The 19,221-nt window shown below is 49.1% G+C and overlaps 1 protein-coding gene across 2 annotated transcripts in view; it reads right to left on the reverse strand.

The window, feature by feature from the left end:
• The window catches only part of ALK (ALK receptor tyrosine kinase), a 572,354-nt gene that overhangs the window by 20,233 nt on the left and 532,900 nt on the right, over positions 1-19,221 (reverse strand). The window contains exons 14-18 of one of the 2 annotated variants that reach the window (XM_070428933.1): positions 5,640-5,771; positions 4,885-5,029; positions 2,376-2,558; positions 1,077-1,175; positions 476-628 (exon numbers count right to left, since the gene is read on the reverse strand). In XM_070428933.1, the coding sequence (XP_070285034.1) occupies positions 476-628; positions 1,077-1,175; positions 2,376-2,558; positions 4,885-5,029; positions 5,640-5,771 (712 nt within the window). Of the gene's footprint in view, positions 1-475; positions 629-1,076; positions 1,176-2,375; positions 2,559-4,884; positions 5,030-5,639; positions 5,772-19,221 lie in introns of those variants that run through there. The other variant, XM_070428934.1, reaches the window with a different exon arrangement.

Here is a 19,221-nt window from a genome sequence, read left to right on the forward strand (position 1 = left end):
TGCATCTCAAAAGAGACGTGACAACTGGAACAGCGGCAGACGTGGGACACAGGAGGGGAGGAGACGACGTGTCCTGTGCGGATGGACTGAACCCGGGTCATTCAATCTGGAGGAGACTTGCAGGGGACACACTGGAAGGCTGGGGAGACCGAGGGGCGGGCGCTGCAGAGCGGGTCTGGCCCTGGAGGAAGGGCGGGCCTTGGAGCGCAGGTCCCTGTTCTAGCGGAGACGGCTGGCCCGGGCGTGGATGTGGGGGTTCACGCCCTGGGTTAGGGGTGGCACTAGGTGACTCAGACTCCTTCATGAGCCATGACCCATCCTCACACTTAGGTCTCTGCCTAGTTGTCAGAGCACTCACGCTGAGACAGACCAAGTATGGGGGGGGTCAGGAAGTTAACGAAACTGGGTCCCAGGTGTCCCTGAACCATGGAGACCAGCTGTGGCTCACTCTCTGGGCCCCAGCCCAGCCCCTTACCAACGCAGGAGACCCCGTCCTCAGCCAGCACGGTGCCGTGGTCACAGAAGCAGATGACCTGATGGCTCTCAGGGTCCAGGTGGCACTCGTCGCCCTCGCAGTGGCTGCAGTTGAGGTAGTGCTTAATATTCACCTCCCCGTGGCCTTCCATCACTGTGGGCAAGGAGGGCGGCTAGCTGGGCGGACCTGTGCCGCCTGCACCCTTCCCAGCCTGCGCTTTATCTCCAGCGGCCAGTGTGGGCTCTCGGTCCCTGTCCCTAGGGCACTGCCCCTGGAGCGCTGCTCTGTGTGGAAAGGGCCCGGTGCCTCTGGCAAGGGGGGTGCAGAGGCTGTTTGGATGTATTTATGTAGGTCGGGGTGGGAGTGGGGAGTCCACACACCTGCTCCTCAAGTTGGCTGGGCCGGGGACAGCCCTAATGCTGTTTCCTTTTCTAGGACTGGCCTGCCTGGTCATCAGGCTTCAGCCTCTGTGCCCACATGAGACCACGCTCCCGACTCCAGGACACTTGGTGTATCCTGGGCTCCTGCCAGCAGCCCGGGGCTCAGCTGGGTGGGAGAACTGGCCTAAGGAAGTTGGTTCTGCACCTGGCAGAGGGGGTACCTTTTAAAGCCGGGGTGTACAGGATGCCCAGGGGACTGATGAAGGACACCCCATCCTCTCCGTCCATCTCAGGGTCATTGTCTGAGGCTGCGTTGCCACCTGGGGCAAACCAGAGAAGTTTAACGCAGAGAGGTGGGTGCCCAATCTCAACACACGTGCGCGTAGAGGGTCATGCGGGGGGTCCAGGGTGGGGGGTGGCCTGGAGGGCGGGTGGTGGGGAGGGAAGGGAGGCTCAGGCACAGGGCTGCCCTGGGCTCAGTAGATGCTGGATGTGGGCCACCTTCCCCTCCAGGACCAGGCCCGCTCCCTCTGGGTGTCCCCACTCCACGGGCCGCAGGAAGCAGTGCACGTGAACAAGAGCCGGCCAAGGTCTAGTCTCCCAGGCTGGGTCAGCCCCAGGGCCTCCTCCGGGACTGGCCAGGCAGTGGCACTGAGAAGTTGCTCTCCAGTCCCCTGGGGTCAGGGTAGGGACGTGGGGGAAGGGCCCCTGTGCCTGTAGGCTCCTGTCCCTCCATTCAGCTGGGGCTGGCTTTTCTCTGGACTCCCCCCGCGGGCTCTCCCACCCAGCCATGGCTTAGAAAAGAGAGCATCTGGTTAAGGCAAACATCAAAGCAAAACACAGACAGAACATTGCGGTGTGTGCATGCATTGCGTCCTAATCTGTGGGGACGGAGGAGACACCGTTTCCCAGCCTCTCAGCTTCAGAAGGCGCTAGCCCAGAGGAGAGCTGGGCCAGTGGCCAGCTGCTTGCCCAAGGACTGGGCTGGGCCGGCCGGGCTGGGGCTGCCCGCCGTTGCCCCTGGGAGGAGCGTCCATCAGCATGGAGAGTGGGCCGTTCTGGAGCTGGTGGGCTGGGGCAGGAAAGGGAAAGTGAGGCGTCCTTGAGGCCAAGAAGCCACAAGCCAGGCCCCTAGGGAGCTGGCTTGCAAAGACAGGGGCCAGGCCATCCAAAGGGAGGCATGGGGTTCAGAAGTCTGGCCTCTGAGGTTCTCAAGCCAGCACATCCCTAGGGTGGCTCTGAGAACAGTCTGGGAAGCCAAAGCCTCTTTGTCATCGGCTTTGGGGGTGATCAAGAACCACACGGGATCTTGATGCGGTCGCTATGGAAGCCCTGAGGCAGGATGCTGGCTCGCAAGCCAACACCCTGCCTCTGGCTGGTGCCCGGGCTGAGGCAGGCGTGCACGGTCACATCACAGTCCACACTTGGGCGGCCAGGGGAGGGCAGGCGAGGGCTGGGAGAGGTGAGGGGCCTAGGACTAAGAGGGAGGGGGTGACACCTTGAACACAAATCATCTTTACCTATATATCCTCCGCCTCCTCCACCGGAGGAGCACCCCCCTCCACCCCCTCCGAAACCCCCTCTGGTCTCCCACCCCCACTTCTTCATGGCCTGGGGGCAGGACTGTCCTCCGGTGGCACCCTCCAGCAAAGATTTTCCAGACCAGAGCGAGGAAGTGTTATCATTCCAGCCACCTCCACCACCTGCGGGAAGACAGAGAACCCGTGAGGCTGGGCTGGCTCAGCCGCTGGGCCTGGCCAAGGCCTCTGTCCTGGAAAGACCTGCTTGGGCCACAGCTGGACGCCCTGATGGGTGCACGCCTGGTACCTCTGCTTCCCGCAGGCCTCGGGCTCGAAGCCCTGAGAGTGCTCGGCTGGGGAAGGGGCAGGCGGGGGCCGGCAGCATGACACTCGGCGTGTTCCTGGGCCCTCTCTCCATGAGCACCAGCGCGAAGTGCTGGGCCTTCGCGTCATTGGCTGCTTCCCATCTCAGTAAGAACCAGGACCCACCTCCCTGGGCAGCTGCTATCAAAACCCTGCCAAGGTGGCCACAGAGCTCCTTGTCGGAGCCTGGACCGGGCACGGATAACCCGGCGGGCTGTGCTGTTGACTGGGCCAGAGCTTCCCCATCCTGAGCCCTAACCTGGGATAACAAGACGGCCTCAGCAGGTTTATGTCTGGATCGAAGGAGGCGGTGAGTGTGAAACGCTTCATGAAGCACCACACGTAGGGCTCACCGGGCATTGGAGGCAGAGCACACGTGTGCAAAGGCCTCCCACTCTGAGCTCAGTGCCTGCCTGCTTCTGAGGAGCTGCTCCAAGGTCAGGGGCAGAGCAGGAGTGACCATGCCTGGGCTGCGGTGAGCACTTATGGAGGAAGTGCTGTTTGCAGAGCGCAGGCAGAGTGCCCTCTGTCTTGAGGCCAAGGCTGACCGCACTGAGGCTCCTGCTGGCTCCTGAGAGTCCAGGGCCTTTTTCCCCCAATATTGGCTCGTGTGACAGTTCCCCAGGCAGCCTACTCCCAAAGCGCCCAGAGCCCTCTCTGCTCCGGCAGGTGATGGGTGGTGGGACCTGGGGAGACAGCGGTGCCAGGTCTGCTGGGTCTGTAAGGGTTAGCTGGCCTGGGAGGTCCTTTTGGACCCAGACGGGGCAGCAGAGGGAGGCTGGGTGTGTGTGGGGGTGAGGGGAGGGCGGGAGCTGTGGATAGAGATGGCTATTATGCTACAAAGAGGGAGACAGTTTTGGGTCTAGAGTGAGTTCACACAGAGGCAACCAAAGCCCCCAGGCAAGTTGCGGGGATCTTCTGTCACCTCTGGAAGCTACAGGTGCTTAGGTTTCAAGGGGCTGGCCTCTTCTCCAGCCAGAGGGGGTGCTGATGTCAGCTGGTGGAGGGAAGGCCCTGCTCCATGAGGGACCTGGGCGAGTTCTGGCAGCTGGCCACGCAGAGCGAGCCCTGAGCATAGTGAATACATTAGGACGCATGGGCCTGGTTCCATGCCTGCCACCTCCGCTGCCTCCACCTGCCTACCCTGCGCCCGACGCAGTCCCCAGCTGAGGTGGTGTCTGACACCTCACTCTATCTTGCAGCCTTGGAGCAAATATGTGGAAAAGAAAATCATGCACATAAAAATACATCAACAACGTTTTTTAAAAAACGGATTGAGTATGAAACAGTGTGGCCATGTTGAGAAAAAAAATCCCCTAACTTTCTATGAGCTCACTGACTCTTATAAAATGGGAATAATAATATCTTTCTGGAAAACCCTAGGATATGTTTTGAAAAGCACATGTATAATAGCTGCGGAAGTGCTTTGTAACTTATTAAACCTGCACAGGTGTCTGGGCGCTGTAAAGAGTGCTGGGGGCAACTCCTTACTGTGGACCCGATAACTATTTCTACTTTCTTCTAGCCCTAGGCATCTCTTGATTGAAGAGAAAGTTCGAATATTTGCTTGAATTAATCTCAAATTTTAAATGCTTCCCAAACCCTCCTTCACTCTGATTGTGGAGAAAATACAAAAAGGAATTGCATTTTCTCTGTAGAGATGGCTGATTTCCGAGAATCAGAGAACCCACATCGCCTTCAGTGCCTGTCCTGTTTGTGTGGCTGCTCTCACAACTAGCACAGAGCCCGGCCTCGAAGATTCCAGCAAGAGCTTTCCCAGTGAGGAGGTATGTGAGCTGGCAGCCCAGGCCGGCGAGGTAGGAACCACGGGGCTCTGGAGGGTTGGACTCCGCCCCAGATTCCTTCCCTCTGCTCACTCTAGTTGCATTTGGTAAAACCCAGGGAGGGCTGAGCTGGCGGTCTGAATGCTGGTGCCCATCTCATTTTCTCAGTGACCTTCCACAAGTCCAAACGGCGCATCAGCAAGTTGGTCTCTGGGGCCTAAAGATGCCGCCTGCCCTTCCTCCCTGGAGGCTGGTACCCATGTCAGAGCTCCCAGCCTCTCAAGTATCAGTGACTAAGATGCCACAGGTGTGTGATGGCCCCGGGAAGACGTTCTGGGTGAGGGTGGGCTTGACTGCTTTACCTGCGGCTCCGGAGTAGCCGTTGAGCCCTAGAACCGAGGAGTTATTCTCCAGCCTCTCGGGGTGGAATGTGTCCGTCTTGGCCCCGTAGGCCCTGCCACCTCCGCCAGCCGCAATGATCAGGGGCACTGGCACGCCGTCCTTCATCTGGCCGGAGAGACATTGAGAGATTGACAAACGGGGCTGGGCTTCCCTCTGGAGAGCCAGAGCCCTGGTTTAACGTGTCTGAGTGTGTGCCTGGCAGCGGCTGATACCTCGGTGGGCTGAGGGCTCTGACCTCAGGTACAGCAACCCGGGGGCTCAAGCTCAGACGCTGCTCATGCAGCCCCTTTCCCGAAGCTCACAGAGGAGCCGCAGAGGTTGGGTGCTGGTGGCAGGAGGTCTCTTTGCTCTCTCCTTCCTCTCACTCCCTGGGATCACTGGCTCTGACCCCCACAACCTCCCGAGCAAACACTCAGCATGACTGTCCCTGTTGGGGGGCCTGGCAGGGAACGTCCACCTTAGGACAGAGGAGGGCACGGTGGGCCCTCTGGAGGGCTGAGGCAGGCATGGCCGAGGCCTGGGGGTGAATTGGGCTGGTACAGCAGCGAGAGAAGAGCCTGCCTTTCTTGGACAGACAGGGAGCCCGATGTCCCGATGCCTCGGTTTCCTCATCCTTAAATGGCACCAAGTGGCATTTGGTTCCTGGGGCTGTCACGGGGCAACCCCATGACACGCAGAAGTCACTGCCCCTGGCAGCTGGCACAGCCCACCTCACCTTAAATACGTAGGTGGCTCCGCCCCCTCCTCCGCCCCCTCCTGCCCACTCGTGCACGCTTCTGTTCACGCGGATTTCTTCCTCTATCACGTTGTTCTCTCCAATGCAGACTTTCTGGATTAATCGGTTTGTCTGCAGAAACAAAAAGCAGCTCAGGTTTGTGTCCAAGTTTCTCTACTTCCCAGCAGACAGATCTTCTATGTTTATAGATAGGGTCTGCCCTGGCCGGTTTGGCTCAGTGGATACAGCGCCGGCCTGCGGACTGAAGGGTCCCGGGTTTGATTCCGGTCAAGGGCTCATACCCAGGCTGCAGGCTCGAGTGCAGTAGGGGGTGTGCAGAAAGCAGCCGATCAATGATTCTCTCTCATCATTGATGTTTCTATCTCTTTCTCCCTCTCCCTTCCTATCTGAAATCAATGAAAATATATTTTAAAAAAAGATAGGGTCTATCTCTCCAATAGCTTAGAGTTGAGTTGAAGAGACCAAAAATATACCTAGATAACTGTCACTCTGGGCAGTATTAGAGAAGGATCACGAGGATAACTTCGTTAGAAAATGCATGGGGAGTGGGGGAGGGAGAGGGAGCCTTTGTTGCTGACTGGTGATCATGGAGGACTACCTGCAGGAGGTGGCACTTACTTGGGCCTTGAAGGATAGGGAGATTTTTTTAAGACATTAATGTAGAGTCCCACCAACAACACAGAGCAGGGTAAGGATTAAAAAAGGATAGAGAAGCTGTATAGCCTCAGAGGCCAACCCAAAAACACTGCCACCCAGAGGTTGAGCCACAAACTGACTCTTAGGGGAATACAAATTAAGGCAGACTGGATCACAAATACGGCCTGCTTTAAAATCAGGACTGTGATTTACAACACGGAGGAACAGTGTAATGCAGGCAAACTCAACACTCTCCTAAATACCTGGCAGGACTAAGGCGAACCAGGCTGAAGAGTAGAAGAACCGAAAGACCATCACTACTGCAAATTTTTTCTTTTTCTTTTTCTTTTTAATTTTTTCACCTTTTTACTAAGAAACCAATTTTTTTTTTCTCTTTTTCTTCTTTTTCCATCACCTGATTTTACCCTTTCAATTACCACATTTTTATTTTTAACCAGTATTATTACTCCTACCATTTTACCATTTTTTAAAGTGCCATTTTATTTTCTCTTTATTTTCTTTTGGGATTAGTGTTCTCCATTCTATTTTCATCGTTCCTTTAGCATTAATTTTCCCTATCTCAATTCCACCTCTTTGCTAAAACCCTCTTCCTTACTTTTCCCCTTTTGGTGTCCTGTTTCTCTTACCCTATTCCTGCTCCAGACTTTCCCAATTCCCTCTTTTTACCCCCTGTCTAATTCCACCCTACTTATATATCCTATTTCCAATCTACTGCTCTAAATCCTTATACACCTATTCTTTATCCTTCTTCACTTTCCAACCATTTTTTTTCTCTCTTATCTTTCTATTGTTTTCTTGATTGTTGAATATATTGGGCTTTTTTTTTTTTTTTTTTTTTTTAATTTGTTTGTTTGTTTTGTTTTGTGTTTTTTCTTCTTTTTTAGGACTGGTTGTGAGGTTGTTTTTCTTTTTCTTTTTCTTTTTCTTTTTTTTTTCTGCTGGTTTTTCCCTTCCCTCCCCCACCCCACCCCAGTTATTTTTGTGCTTCTGTTTTCCCTTACCCCTCTGGATATTATTGGTGGTTTGTAGTTTGCATTCATCTCCAGGGATCTGTTGCTGGAATTTGTTGAGATTAGTGGCAGTTCTATTGGAGTTTGCTCCTCATACGGGGAGTCTCTTCCCCACTTCTACTTCATTCTCTTTTTTCGCTCTCTTTTTTTCCCCCCTCTTTTTTCCCAATTCTATTTTTGCACTCCTTTTTTGTTTGTTTTTTTCTTATTTTTCTTTTCTGTTCTCTCTTTTATCTTCTTCTCTTCTTTCTCCCTTATCCCCTAATTCTCTTAATTCGGGTGGTCACCTTTATTTGGAGTTATTAATATTGTGAATATACTTGTGTTCAGTGCCTGGTACGTTGTGCCTTGCTCTGTTGTATTTTGTGCCTTTAAATCAACGCAGCAGATCCAAGCAACAGCAGCCCCCTGATCACCGCAGCCTCCTGATCACCGCAGCCTCCTGATCACCACACCCTCTGTCTGTGGAACAGCAACTGTACGTGAAGCCTCCCCCCACCAGCCAGAAGAGCCAACACAGCTGTGAACAACACCCACCAGAGGAGCTGCTGCCAACTGGAAAGCAGCTGCTACCGCAACCGTCTGAGCAGCAACCACAACCCAAGGAGCCCCTGCCACCCAGGGAGCAGCCACTGAACACCTCAACATCTACATATGTCAGCGAGATCAAACATGGGTAGGCAAAGAAACCCCCAAAGGAAAGAAAAGGAGGACTCGCCAGAAAAGCAGCTAAGTGAGACAGAGATATGCAACATGACGGAAAAAGAATTCAGAATAAGGTTCCTAGAGTACATGCACCACATGTTCAAGAAGCAAGAAGAAACAGATGAAAAACTCAACTACTTATGCAAGAAGCTAGAAGAAACAGATGAAAAAATCAACAACTTAAGTAAGTCCCAAGAAGAAATGAAGAGTGACATAGCTTCAATAAAAAACTCCATTGAAAGTATCAACAGTAGACTGGGAGAAGCGGAGGACCGAATTAGTGAATTAGAAGACAAGGAAGCAAAACACACTCAAACTGTACGGCAAATGGAGAAAAAAATTAAAAGACAGGAGGAGAGCCTAAGGGAGCTTTGGGACAACATGAAACGAAACAACATACGAATAATAGGGGTGCCAGAACAACAGAAAGATGAACATGGATTAGAAAACCTATTCGAAGAAATAATATCAGAAAACTTCCCTGAGGTGGGGAAGAAAAAAGTCACACAAGCCCAGAGAGTCCCAAACAAGGTGAACCCGAAAAGACCCACACCAAGACACATCATAATTACCATGGCAAATGTTCAGGATAAAGAGAGAATCTTACAGGCTGCAAGAGAGAGACGGAAAGTAACATACAAGGGATCTCCCATTAGATTATCAAATGATTTCTCAACAGAAACACATCAGGCCAGAAAAGAATGGACGGAAATCTACAAAGTGATGCAAAGCAAAGGACTGAATCCAAGAATACTCTATCCAGCAAGGCTATCATTCAAAATTGAAGGGGAAATAAGAAGCTTCACAGACAAAAAAGGGCTAAGGGAGTTTATCACCACCAAGCCAGCCATGCAAGAAATGCTAAAGGGACTGGTGTAAAAAGAAGAAATATCAAGCTCAGAAAGAAAACAGCCACACACACACACACAAAAAGAAATGGCTACAAACAAATACCTTTCAATAATAACTTTAAATGTAAATGGACTAAATGCTCCAACCAAAAGACATCGAGTGGCTGAATGGATAAAAAAACATGACCCATACATCTGCTGTCTACAAGAGACCCACCTCATTAGAAGGGACTCACACAGACTGAAAGTGAAGGGATGGAAAAATATCTTTCACGCAAATGGAAAGGAAAAGAAAGCTGGGGTAGCAATACTTATATCTGACAAAGTACATCTCAAAGTGAAGGCCATAACCAGAGATAAGGAAGGCCACTTCATAATACTAAAGGGATCAATACAACAAGAAGATATAACCCTGGTAAACATATATGCACCCAATGCAGGAGCACCCACATACATAAGAAAACTTCTGGAAGATATCAGGGGAGAGATCGACAACAATACAATCATAGTAGGGGACTTTAATACACCACTGACATCACTGGATAAATCCGCTAGACAAAAACTCAGCAAAGAAACAGCAATCCTAAATGACTCACTAGATCAGATGGACTTAATTGACATCTTCAGAACATTTCACCCCACAGCTGCGGAATATACATTCCTCTCAGGTGCTCATGGGACATATTCAAAAATAGACCACATATTGGGTCACAAGCAAAGTCTCCACAAATTCAAGAAGATTGAAATCATAAAAAGCTTCTTCGCAGACCACGATGGCATAATGTTAGAAATAAACTACAATAAAAACAACCCAAAATACTCAAACACTTGGAAGCTGAATAGCATGTTATTAAATATTGATTGGGTTACCGATGACATCAAAGAAGAAATTAAAAACATCCTGGACACTAATGACAATGAAAACACAACAATCCAAAACCTCTGGGACACAATGAAAGCAGTCCTGAGAGGGAAGTTTATAGCTCTACAGGCCTATCTCAAAAAACAAGAAAAAATGGTAGTCAATCATCTAACTCTACAACTCAAAGAATTAGAAAGAGAGCAACAAGAAAACCCCAGAGTGAGCAGAAGGAAGGAGATAATAAAGATTAGAGCAGAAATCAATGAAATAGAGACCAAAAAAACAATACAGAAAATCAATGAAACCAAGAGCTGGTTCTTTGAAAGGATAAACAAGATTGACAAACCCCTAGCCAGGCTCACCAAGAAGCAAAGAGAGAGGTCCCAAATAAACCAAATCAGAAATGATAGAGGCGAAATAACAACAGACCCCACAGAAATACAAATGATTGTTAAACAATACTACGAGCAACTCTACTCCAACAAACTGGACAACCTGGAGGAAATGGACAAATTCCTAGAAAAATACAACATTCCAAAACTCAATCAGGAAGAATCTAAAAACCTCAATAGGCCAATAACTATGGAAGAAATTGAAGCAGTCATCAGAAAGCTTCCAGCAAACAAAAGCCCAGGGCCAGACGGCTTCACAGGGGAGTTCTACCAAACATTCAAGGAAGAACTAAAACCTACCCTCCTCAGACTACTACAAAAAATTCAAGAGGAAGGAACGCTTCCAAGCTCATTCTATGAAGCCAGCATCACCCTAATACCAAAACCAGGTAAAGACATCACAATGAAAGAGAATTACAGGCCAATATCCCTCATGAACATAGATGCCAAAATCCTCAACAAAATCTTAGCAAATCGGATCCAGCAGTACATCAGAAGGATCATACACCATGACCAAGTAGGATTCATCCCAGAGATGCAAGGATGGTACAACATCCGTAAATCAATAAATGTGATACATCACATAAACAAATTGAAAGAAAAAAACCACATGGTCATATCAATTGATGCAGAAAAAGCATTCGACAAAATCCAACACCCATTTTTGATAAAAACTCTCAGAAAGGTGGGAATAGAAGGATCATACCTCAACATAATAAAAGCCATATATGACAGGCCCACAGCCAACATCATACTCAATGGACAAAAACTAACACCATTTCCCCTAAGAACAGGAACAAGACAGGGATGCCCACTCTCACCACTCCTGTTCAACATAGTACTGGAAGTATTAGCCATTGCAATTAGGCAAGAAGAAGGAATAAAAGGCATCCAAATTGGAAAAGAGGAAGTAAAACTGTCCTTATTTGCAGATGACATGATATTATACATACAAAACCCTAGAGACTCCATCAAAAAGCTACTAGACTTAATACATGAATTTGGCAATGTAGCAGGATACAAAATTAACCCCAAGAAATCTGAGGCATTTCTATACACCAACAGTGAACTTTCAGAAAGGGAGATCAGAAAAACAATCCCATTTACCATCGCACCAAAAAAATTAAGATACCTAGGAATAAACTTAACTAAAGAGGTTAAAGACCTCTACTCAGAAAACTACAGGACGTTGAAAAAAGAGATAGAGGAAGACATAAACAGATGGAAGAACATACCATGTTCTTGGATTGGTAGAATCAACATCATTAAAATGTCCATACTACCCAAAGCAATCTATACATTCAACGCACTTCCCATTAAAATACCAATGGCCTTCTTCAAAGATCTAGAACGAACTCTCCAAAAATTCATCTGGAATAAAAAAAGACCCTGAATAGCTGCAACGATCCTGAGAAAGAACAAAGTAGGTGGGATCTCAATGCCAGATATCAAGCTGTATTACAAAGCCACTGTTCTCAAAACTGCCTGGTACTGGCACAAGAACAGACATATAGATCAGTGGAATAGAATAGAGAGTCCAGAAATTAGCCCGAACCAATATGCTCAATTAATTTTTGACAAAGGAGGCATGAACATACAATGGAGCCAAGATAGTCTCTTCAATAAATGGTGTTGGGAAAATTGGACAGACATATGCAAGAAAATGAAACTAGACCACCAACTTACACCATACACAAGAATAAACTCAAAATGGATAAAGGACTTAAATGTACGACAGGAAACCATAAAAATTCTAGAAGAATACAAAGGCAACAAAATCTCAGACATATGCCAAAACAATTTCTTCACTGATACAGCTCCTAGGGCAGTTGAAACTAAAGAGAAACTGAACAAATGGGACTACATCAAAATAAAAAGCTTCTGCACAGCAAAAGAAACCATCAACAAAACAACAAGAAAACCCACCTCGTGGGAAAACATATTTGCCAACGTCATATCTGATAAGGGACTAATCTCCAAAATTTATAGGGAACTCATACAACTTAACAAAAAGAAGATAAACAATCCAATCAAAAAATGGGCAAAGGATCTAAATAGACACCTTTCAAAAGAGGACATTCAGAAAGCCAAGAGACATATGAAAACATGCTCAAAGTCACTAATCATCCGAGAGATGCAAATCAAAACAACAATGAGGTACCATCTCACACCTGTCAGAATGGCCATCATCAACAAATCAACAAACGACAAGTGCTGGAGAGGATGTGGAGAAAAAGGAACACTTGTGCACTGCTGGTGGGAATGCAGACTGGTGCAGCCACTATGGAAGGCAGTATGGAGGTTCCTCAAAAAATTGGAAATGGAACTCCCATTTGACCCTGTGATCCCACTACTAGGAATATATCCCAAGAAACCAGAAACACCTATCAGAAAGGATATATGCACCCAGATGTTCATAGCAGCACAATTCACCATAGCTAAGATCTGGAAACAGCCTAAGTGCCCATCAGTAGATGAATGGATTAGAAAACTGTGGTACATCTACACGATGGAATACTATGCTGCTGTTAAAAAGAAGGAACTCCTACCATTTGCAACATCATGGATGGAACTGGAGAGCATTATGCTAAGTGAAACAAGCCAGTCAATGAAGGAAAAATACCACATGATCTCACTCATTCATGGATAATAAAGACCATTACAAACTTTTGAACAATAATAGATACAGAGGCAGAGCTGCCTCAAACTGATTGTCAAACTGCAGTGGGAAGGCCAGAGAGAGTTGGGGGGCAGGAGGGAGGGGAGTAAGAGATCAACCGAAGGACTTGTATGCATGCATATAAGCATAACTAATGGACATAAGACACTGGGGGGTAAGGGAGGGTAGTGGTTTGTCAAGGGCGGGGGGGGGGGGAAAGGATACTTATGTAATACCCTTTGTAATACTTTAAGAGGAAAAAAATAAATAAATAAATAAAAAAAAAAAAAAAAAAAAGACATTAATGTACATTATGTTAGTTTCAGGTATACAACATAGTGATTGACATTTATATATCTTTGGAAGTGATCATTATGTTAAGTCTAGTAACCATCCGTCAGCATACACAGTTAATATAACATTAGTGACTGTATCCCCTATGTTGTATACTATATCTGATAGACTTTTAAACACAGAGAATGAGAGAAAGTTAGGGCATCCCAGGGGGAGAGAGCAGCACGCACCCAGAAGGTGAGTGGGGCATTTGGGGAAGGAGTCTTTTTGGCTCAGAAAAGTCCATCTCAGGACAGAGAGATGGTTCAGCAGGGGCGGAAGTGTCCTCTGGACTGCAGAGCAGGTGACAGAGGTCCTAAGTGGTGAGATGGAGAGAGTGTGAGGGGGGGTGGGTGGAGGGAACAAAACTGGAAGTCAGATCATGCAGGGGCCTCCATTCTCCGGGCAGTGGGGAGGAAGTTGCAGGTCTGCTGCCTTGTGGAAAGAGAAGAAACCAGTGGGAGGCCAGACTCAGATTTATTCCCAGCTCATCCTTGTGAAAGTCACTTCTCCATATTGGGCAACTCATTCCTTCCAGCTCACGTCATATTTCCTGCCTCCAGAGCTCCCCTGGCATAGTCCTAACTAGAGCTCTTGTGTCTGCCACCAAGGAGGCCGTGGGCCCTGGGGTCTGTTGGACACCCCTGACCAGCTGTGGGCAGGCCTCCGTCTGACCCCCGCGTGCAAGGAGAACAGGCACAGGAGGTGGTGTGTAGCAGAGACGGTGTCTTGCACGTGTCGGGGACTGAATAAATGGCTGCTGTCTTGTTTTGGATTCACTTCTGGGCCCACACATGTCCTGGTGTGAGCCCAGGCATAGGGTCCCGGGTGTGCTGGGACTCCCTGTGACTCGGATCTTTGGGTCCCCGAATAAAGAGGCCAGTGCTTCAAGAAGAGCCATCCCGCTTGTCGGCCACAAACATCGACCTAGCCTCAGAGGAAATGACTTTTCTTTTACTTAATAGAAAAAAGGCCAATCAAACATCAGATTTCCACTGAATGCTGCTGTGTAACCAGCCGGTGGATGCGGCCATTCATCTTTAGCCCCTCTTTGCGCTGAAGCACGCAGGGGTGCCGGCAGTGAGCACTAGAGAAATTTCCAGCTAAAGAGCTGAGATGCGATTTGTTTTATGGCATTTTGGATTTAACAATGGGAGTAATTTGGTATTTTTAAGAGGTGATTTAGTGTGGGTGGAAGGCTGGGAATGGTTCCTGGACAAAGCTGACATTTCTCCGATGTCTGTGCAGTGCTGTCCAGGCCTGGGGTTGGGGTGGACCGAGGGACTGCTGGAAGGAGGGCAGGAGATGCCAGGGGCAGCCGGCCTGAGCCCAGGGCTGGGACAGAGATGCGGCTGTCACCTGGGAGAGCAGAGCACAGAACCCAGGGCTCAGGCTGGCCTCTTAACAGGCTCGGCTGGAGATTGGCTGAGCCACATTGGCTGAGGCCAGAACCTCCCTGGACCTGCCTCCTTCTCTGTAGATCGGGGGCTGCCCAGTCTGAACCAGTGTGCCAAGGCAGTCCATTCCCTCGGACCCTGCTCCTTTTCTTCCTCTCCTTGCCTGGCAGCGGGGAGGGGGTGGGGATGGGGGCCTCTGGAGCGTGGGGATGCAGATGCTGGAGATTGCAGGAGTGGGGAGGAGGGAGCTATGGACTGGACCAGGGCCTTTGTGTCACTACAGCTCACCCCCTGCTGCCCCTGCAGCAGCACTTGGTGGAGTCGATCCCTTCTTCATAATACAGCTTCCTCACCTGACCTTCAGGACTGCACACCCTTTTGAATTCCTTCCTACCTCCCTGGCTCCTCCTCCTCAGCCTCCTTGCTGGTTCATGTCCTTTTTCCTGTTGGGGGTCCCCAGGTCTCAGTCCTTGGTCTTCTCCATCTGAACTGCTCATCCTGTCTCCACTTTATGCTCGTTTCTCCCAAATTGGTGTCTCCACTCTAGACCTCTCTCCTGAATTCCAGTGCCCATCTCCTGTTGTCTACCAGAGTCCCCGCTGGGCTGTCTACCAGACGTCGCTCTACAGCCAGCACACCAACACTGAACTCCTGATTGCGCCCGACCTGCTCCTCCACAGCATCCCCCCATCAGGTGACGGCAGCTCCTCCTCCCAGCGGCTCAGGCTCAATGCTTGGAGTCAACCTTGACCCTTTCTTTCTCTCAGTTCATCATCTAATCGGGCAGGACATCCCTTTGGATTTTACATTTGAACTATGCCCAGAATTCAACCATTTTTCACCAGTTCTGCTGTTACCATCCTGGTCCAAGCCACCAGCATCTCTTGCTGGGACTGATGAAATAGCCATCGAATTCACTGCCTGACTTTTCCCTTGGGCCCCCGGGGTCTGTTCTCTCCTTTGTAGCAGGAATGGGCCTTTAGCAGCCCAAACTGCATCGGCTCACTATTCTCACTATTCCGCCCAACACTCTCCTACACATGCTTAAACATGACCTTACAAGGGTCTGACTTGGCCCTTTACCTGACCTCATGTCTCCCCTACTCCCCCTCTTGCTCCCTGCATGCCACACCAGGCGTGCTCCGCCCTCAGGGATGTGGACTCTGTCTGCTGGACTCCCCAGATATTTTCCTTGTTCTTCACCTCTTCCGGGACTCTGGTCAACTGCTATTTTCTTTCTCTCTTTTTAAAAAAATATATTTTTATTGATTTCAGAGAGGAAGTGAAAGGGAGAGAGAGTTAGAAACATCAACGATGAGAGTAGGGGATCAAGCCCACAACCTGGGCATGTGCCCTTGACCAGAATCAAACCTGGAACCCTTCAGTCTATAGGCCAACAGTCTATCCACTGAGCCAAACCAGCCAGGGCTCAATTGCCATTTTCTCAAGCGGCTTTCCTTGGCCACCCTGTTTAAAACTGCAACCTGCCTCAAACTCTGGCACATGTGGCTCCCCCTACCTAATCCTATATACTCTAACACGGGGGTCCTCAACAGGGGGCCAGTTCACTGTCCCTCAGACCGTTGGAGGGCCGGACTATAGTTTAAAAAAACACTATGAACAAATTTCTATGCACACAGCGGTGGCAAAAACACCCGGCGGGCCGGATAAATGTTTTTGGCGGGTCGCATGTGGCCCGCGGACCATAGTTTGAGGACCCCTGCACGTCAATCTGGGACACCCTGATCAACTAATAAACTGATGAACTAGTTATTGTCTGTTCGTCCCTCTACCCCTGGCATGAATGTAAAGAAAGATATTGAGAGCAAAGATATTTCTTTAGATATACTGTATGTTCTATATCCCATGTTCCTAGAACAGTGATGGTCATAGAGTATGTATTTAACAAATATTTGCTGAATACGGTTGAACCAACTGGGAGCTGTCTGGGTGTGTACCAGCCTCTCACAATATTTGCATTGTGAGTGGTGGTGGTGGTGGTGAGGTTTAACATTTAGATCAGTGGTTTTGCTCCCTTGGGGACATTTGGAAACATGTGAATGCATCTTTGATTGTCATTACCGGGGATCCTACTGGCATCTGGTGGGGAGAGGCCAGGAATGCTGCTAACCACCCACAGTGCACGGGACAGCCCCCACCGCAAAGGATTATCTGCTCCAAATGTCAGTAGTGCTGATGTAAAGAGCCCTGCATCATGCCCCCAGATGAGTCCAGGAAGGAAGTGGAGAAGGGTGGGGGAGGGCTAAGGGATGTACATCCCTGCAGGGGGTTCCAGCAGCGGAGCCCACTCTGGGCTCCATGTGGCCAAGTGCATGGGAAGAGCAACTACACGGATGTGAGCGGAACCAGCAAAGCCGGCAACTCCCGCAGCTTAATTCTTAGAGTCCACTTCGTCTTCTAGAGCAGCGGTTCTCAACCTGTGGGTAGCGACCCCTTTGGGGGTTGAACAACCCTTTCACAGGGGTCGCCTAAGACCATCGGAAAACACATATATAATTACATATTGTTTTTGCTATTAATCACTATGCTTTAATTATGTTCAATTTGTAACAATGAAAATACATCCTGCATATCAGATATTTACATTATGATTCATAACAGTAGCAACATTACAGTTATGAAGTAGCAACAAAAATAATTTTATGGTTGGGGGTCACCACAACATCAGGAACTGTATTAAAGGGTCGCGGCATTAGGAAGGTTGAGAACCACTGTTCTAGAGGATCCCCTCTAGACACCATTTTGGAGAACTAGAGGTTGACGTAGTGCCTGTAAGAGGCCTTTCTTTCTCCTTCTCCCAGTAACTCCAGGGGGGTTGGAGGTTGGAGCACAGGGAAGATCAGATCCTTTCCCCAGGCCCATGCTGCGCCTGCCTGGCCAGCAGAGGGGGCTGCCCTCTGTCCCTGGCTAAGAACTGAGCTCTCCTTGCACATCCACCAACTTTGAGAGCCAGTCGGTTGATTAATGAAATGATAAAGTGCAGCAACCAGAGGAACAAGTAGATTACAATTGAATTAAAAAAAAGAGGACGCAGGCCTGTGAAAAGACATAACTGATTACAATCCAATCAAGTAAAAGTCCCTTGCAAAAGTCAATGCAATCTTTCTGCTTAGATGAAAGAATTACATTAGCACTCGATAAATTCCTGTGAACATTACGGCAGCCTGCAGTTTAATGACTTAATATATTATATCAGGTTGGAAAGTCCTGATTATTGTTGCTGAGTAAAAGTTGGAGTCCAGACAGTCCTCATTCACAAGGTTGTACCTGCGAAGCTTACACCTGATGCTTTGTTTTAACCCAGAACATGGGGGTAGGGTGGGGTGGGGTGGGGACGGTGGGGGAGGCTATGCTTTGCTCCCAGCCCAGTGCCAGCTCTTAGAAGCCCTGAGTTTATTTTGTGGAATTGAATTGCTTTCTCAGTAGCCCTTGTCCCCACATCTGTCCTCTGAGGCTACTCCCTGCCCCAGGTGGAAGCTGTGCTGCAAGTGAGGGTGGGGCCTGGCCCCAAGGGGACACGCCCTGCAGGGGGCTGAGTTCCTGCGAGGACAGCCAGCACTGCCAGGGGCCTGGCACAGCAAGAGGCAAGCCACTAGGTGCTGAGCGTTTGCATGGCAGCTGCTTCATTAGTCTGCACTTTTTCATGCTCCTGGTCATGTCAGACCTCTACTAGTTTTTTTTAGAGAAGTGGAAGGGACGGGGAGAGGCACAGAGAGAGAAACATTGATGTGAGAGAAACACAACCATTGGTTGCCTTCAGTGTGCACCCTGACCCGGGCCTGAGATGGAGCCTGCAACCCAGGTACGTGCCCTTGAATGGAATCTGACCCGAGACTCTTCAGTCTGTGGGCCAAGGCTCCAACCACTGAGCCAAACCAGCTAGCGCTCCACCAGCTTTCTTAGCTCCTGCTGCTGGAGTTCTCCCATGTGACTGCTAGACACCTTAGTGGGGTCAGAAAGGAGGAGGACAGGCTACGTCTGGGGCTGCAGAGAATGGCGATCTGGCTTGTCAAGAGATGGGCTGTAAGTGGAAAAGAACAAAAGGCTATAAAAACCGAGGCCTAAGCAAGGGTGGGCACGGCAAAAACAGGAGCCCAAGTCCCTACTCTGTCCTGTGTCGTGAATGACTTTGAAGTCTTGTCACCGCTGTGGTCTCCATTTTCTCATCTGTGAAATGGGGCGAGTGGATTACCTGTTCTTCCAGCTCTCATCTGTGCGTTACATTTTTAAAAAGCTTTAATCACACAGATGATAAATACTATATGAACTCATTCTTTTTGTAACCATACTGGGCATTGCTGATAAAGCACCCTCAACTCCAGTCCCCGCCCCAGAAACAACCAGTTATATGTATATTTTCAGACCTTGTTCTATCTACTTATGGACATACCAGTATATGTGCCTAAGAGCTGAACAAGAAATGTTTAAGCTGGTATCTTTCTGTTTGTAATAATATGGCCAAAGACAGCGATGCCCTAGCAAGAAAGTTTAGGACGTGGTTTCAACTCGTACTTCTGCTGAAAGGAACAACCATTTGCCCGTTCACATGGGATGCAGTCCTTTAGTTTTGTGCAACCTGTGCCTGAGCCTTGGTCCCTGTGGGAATGTGAAACCCCAAGAGCCACACCCCCAGCTTTCCCAGGACCCAAATGGCCTAGAAAAGGAGGGGCACTT

The sequence above is a fragment of the Myotis yumanensis genome, unplaced genomic scaffold (assembly GCF_028538775.1).
Source record: "Myotis yumanensis isolate MYYU_CA2020_CCGP unplaced genomic scaffold, mMyoYum1.0.hap1 SCAF_11, whole genome shotgun sequence".
Taxonomy (NCBI): Eukaryota; Metazoa; Chordata; class Mammalia; order Chiroptera; family Vespertilionidae; genus Myotis; species Myotis yumanensis.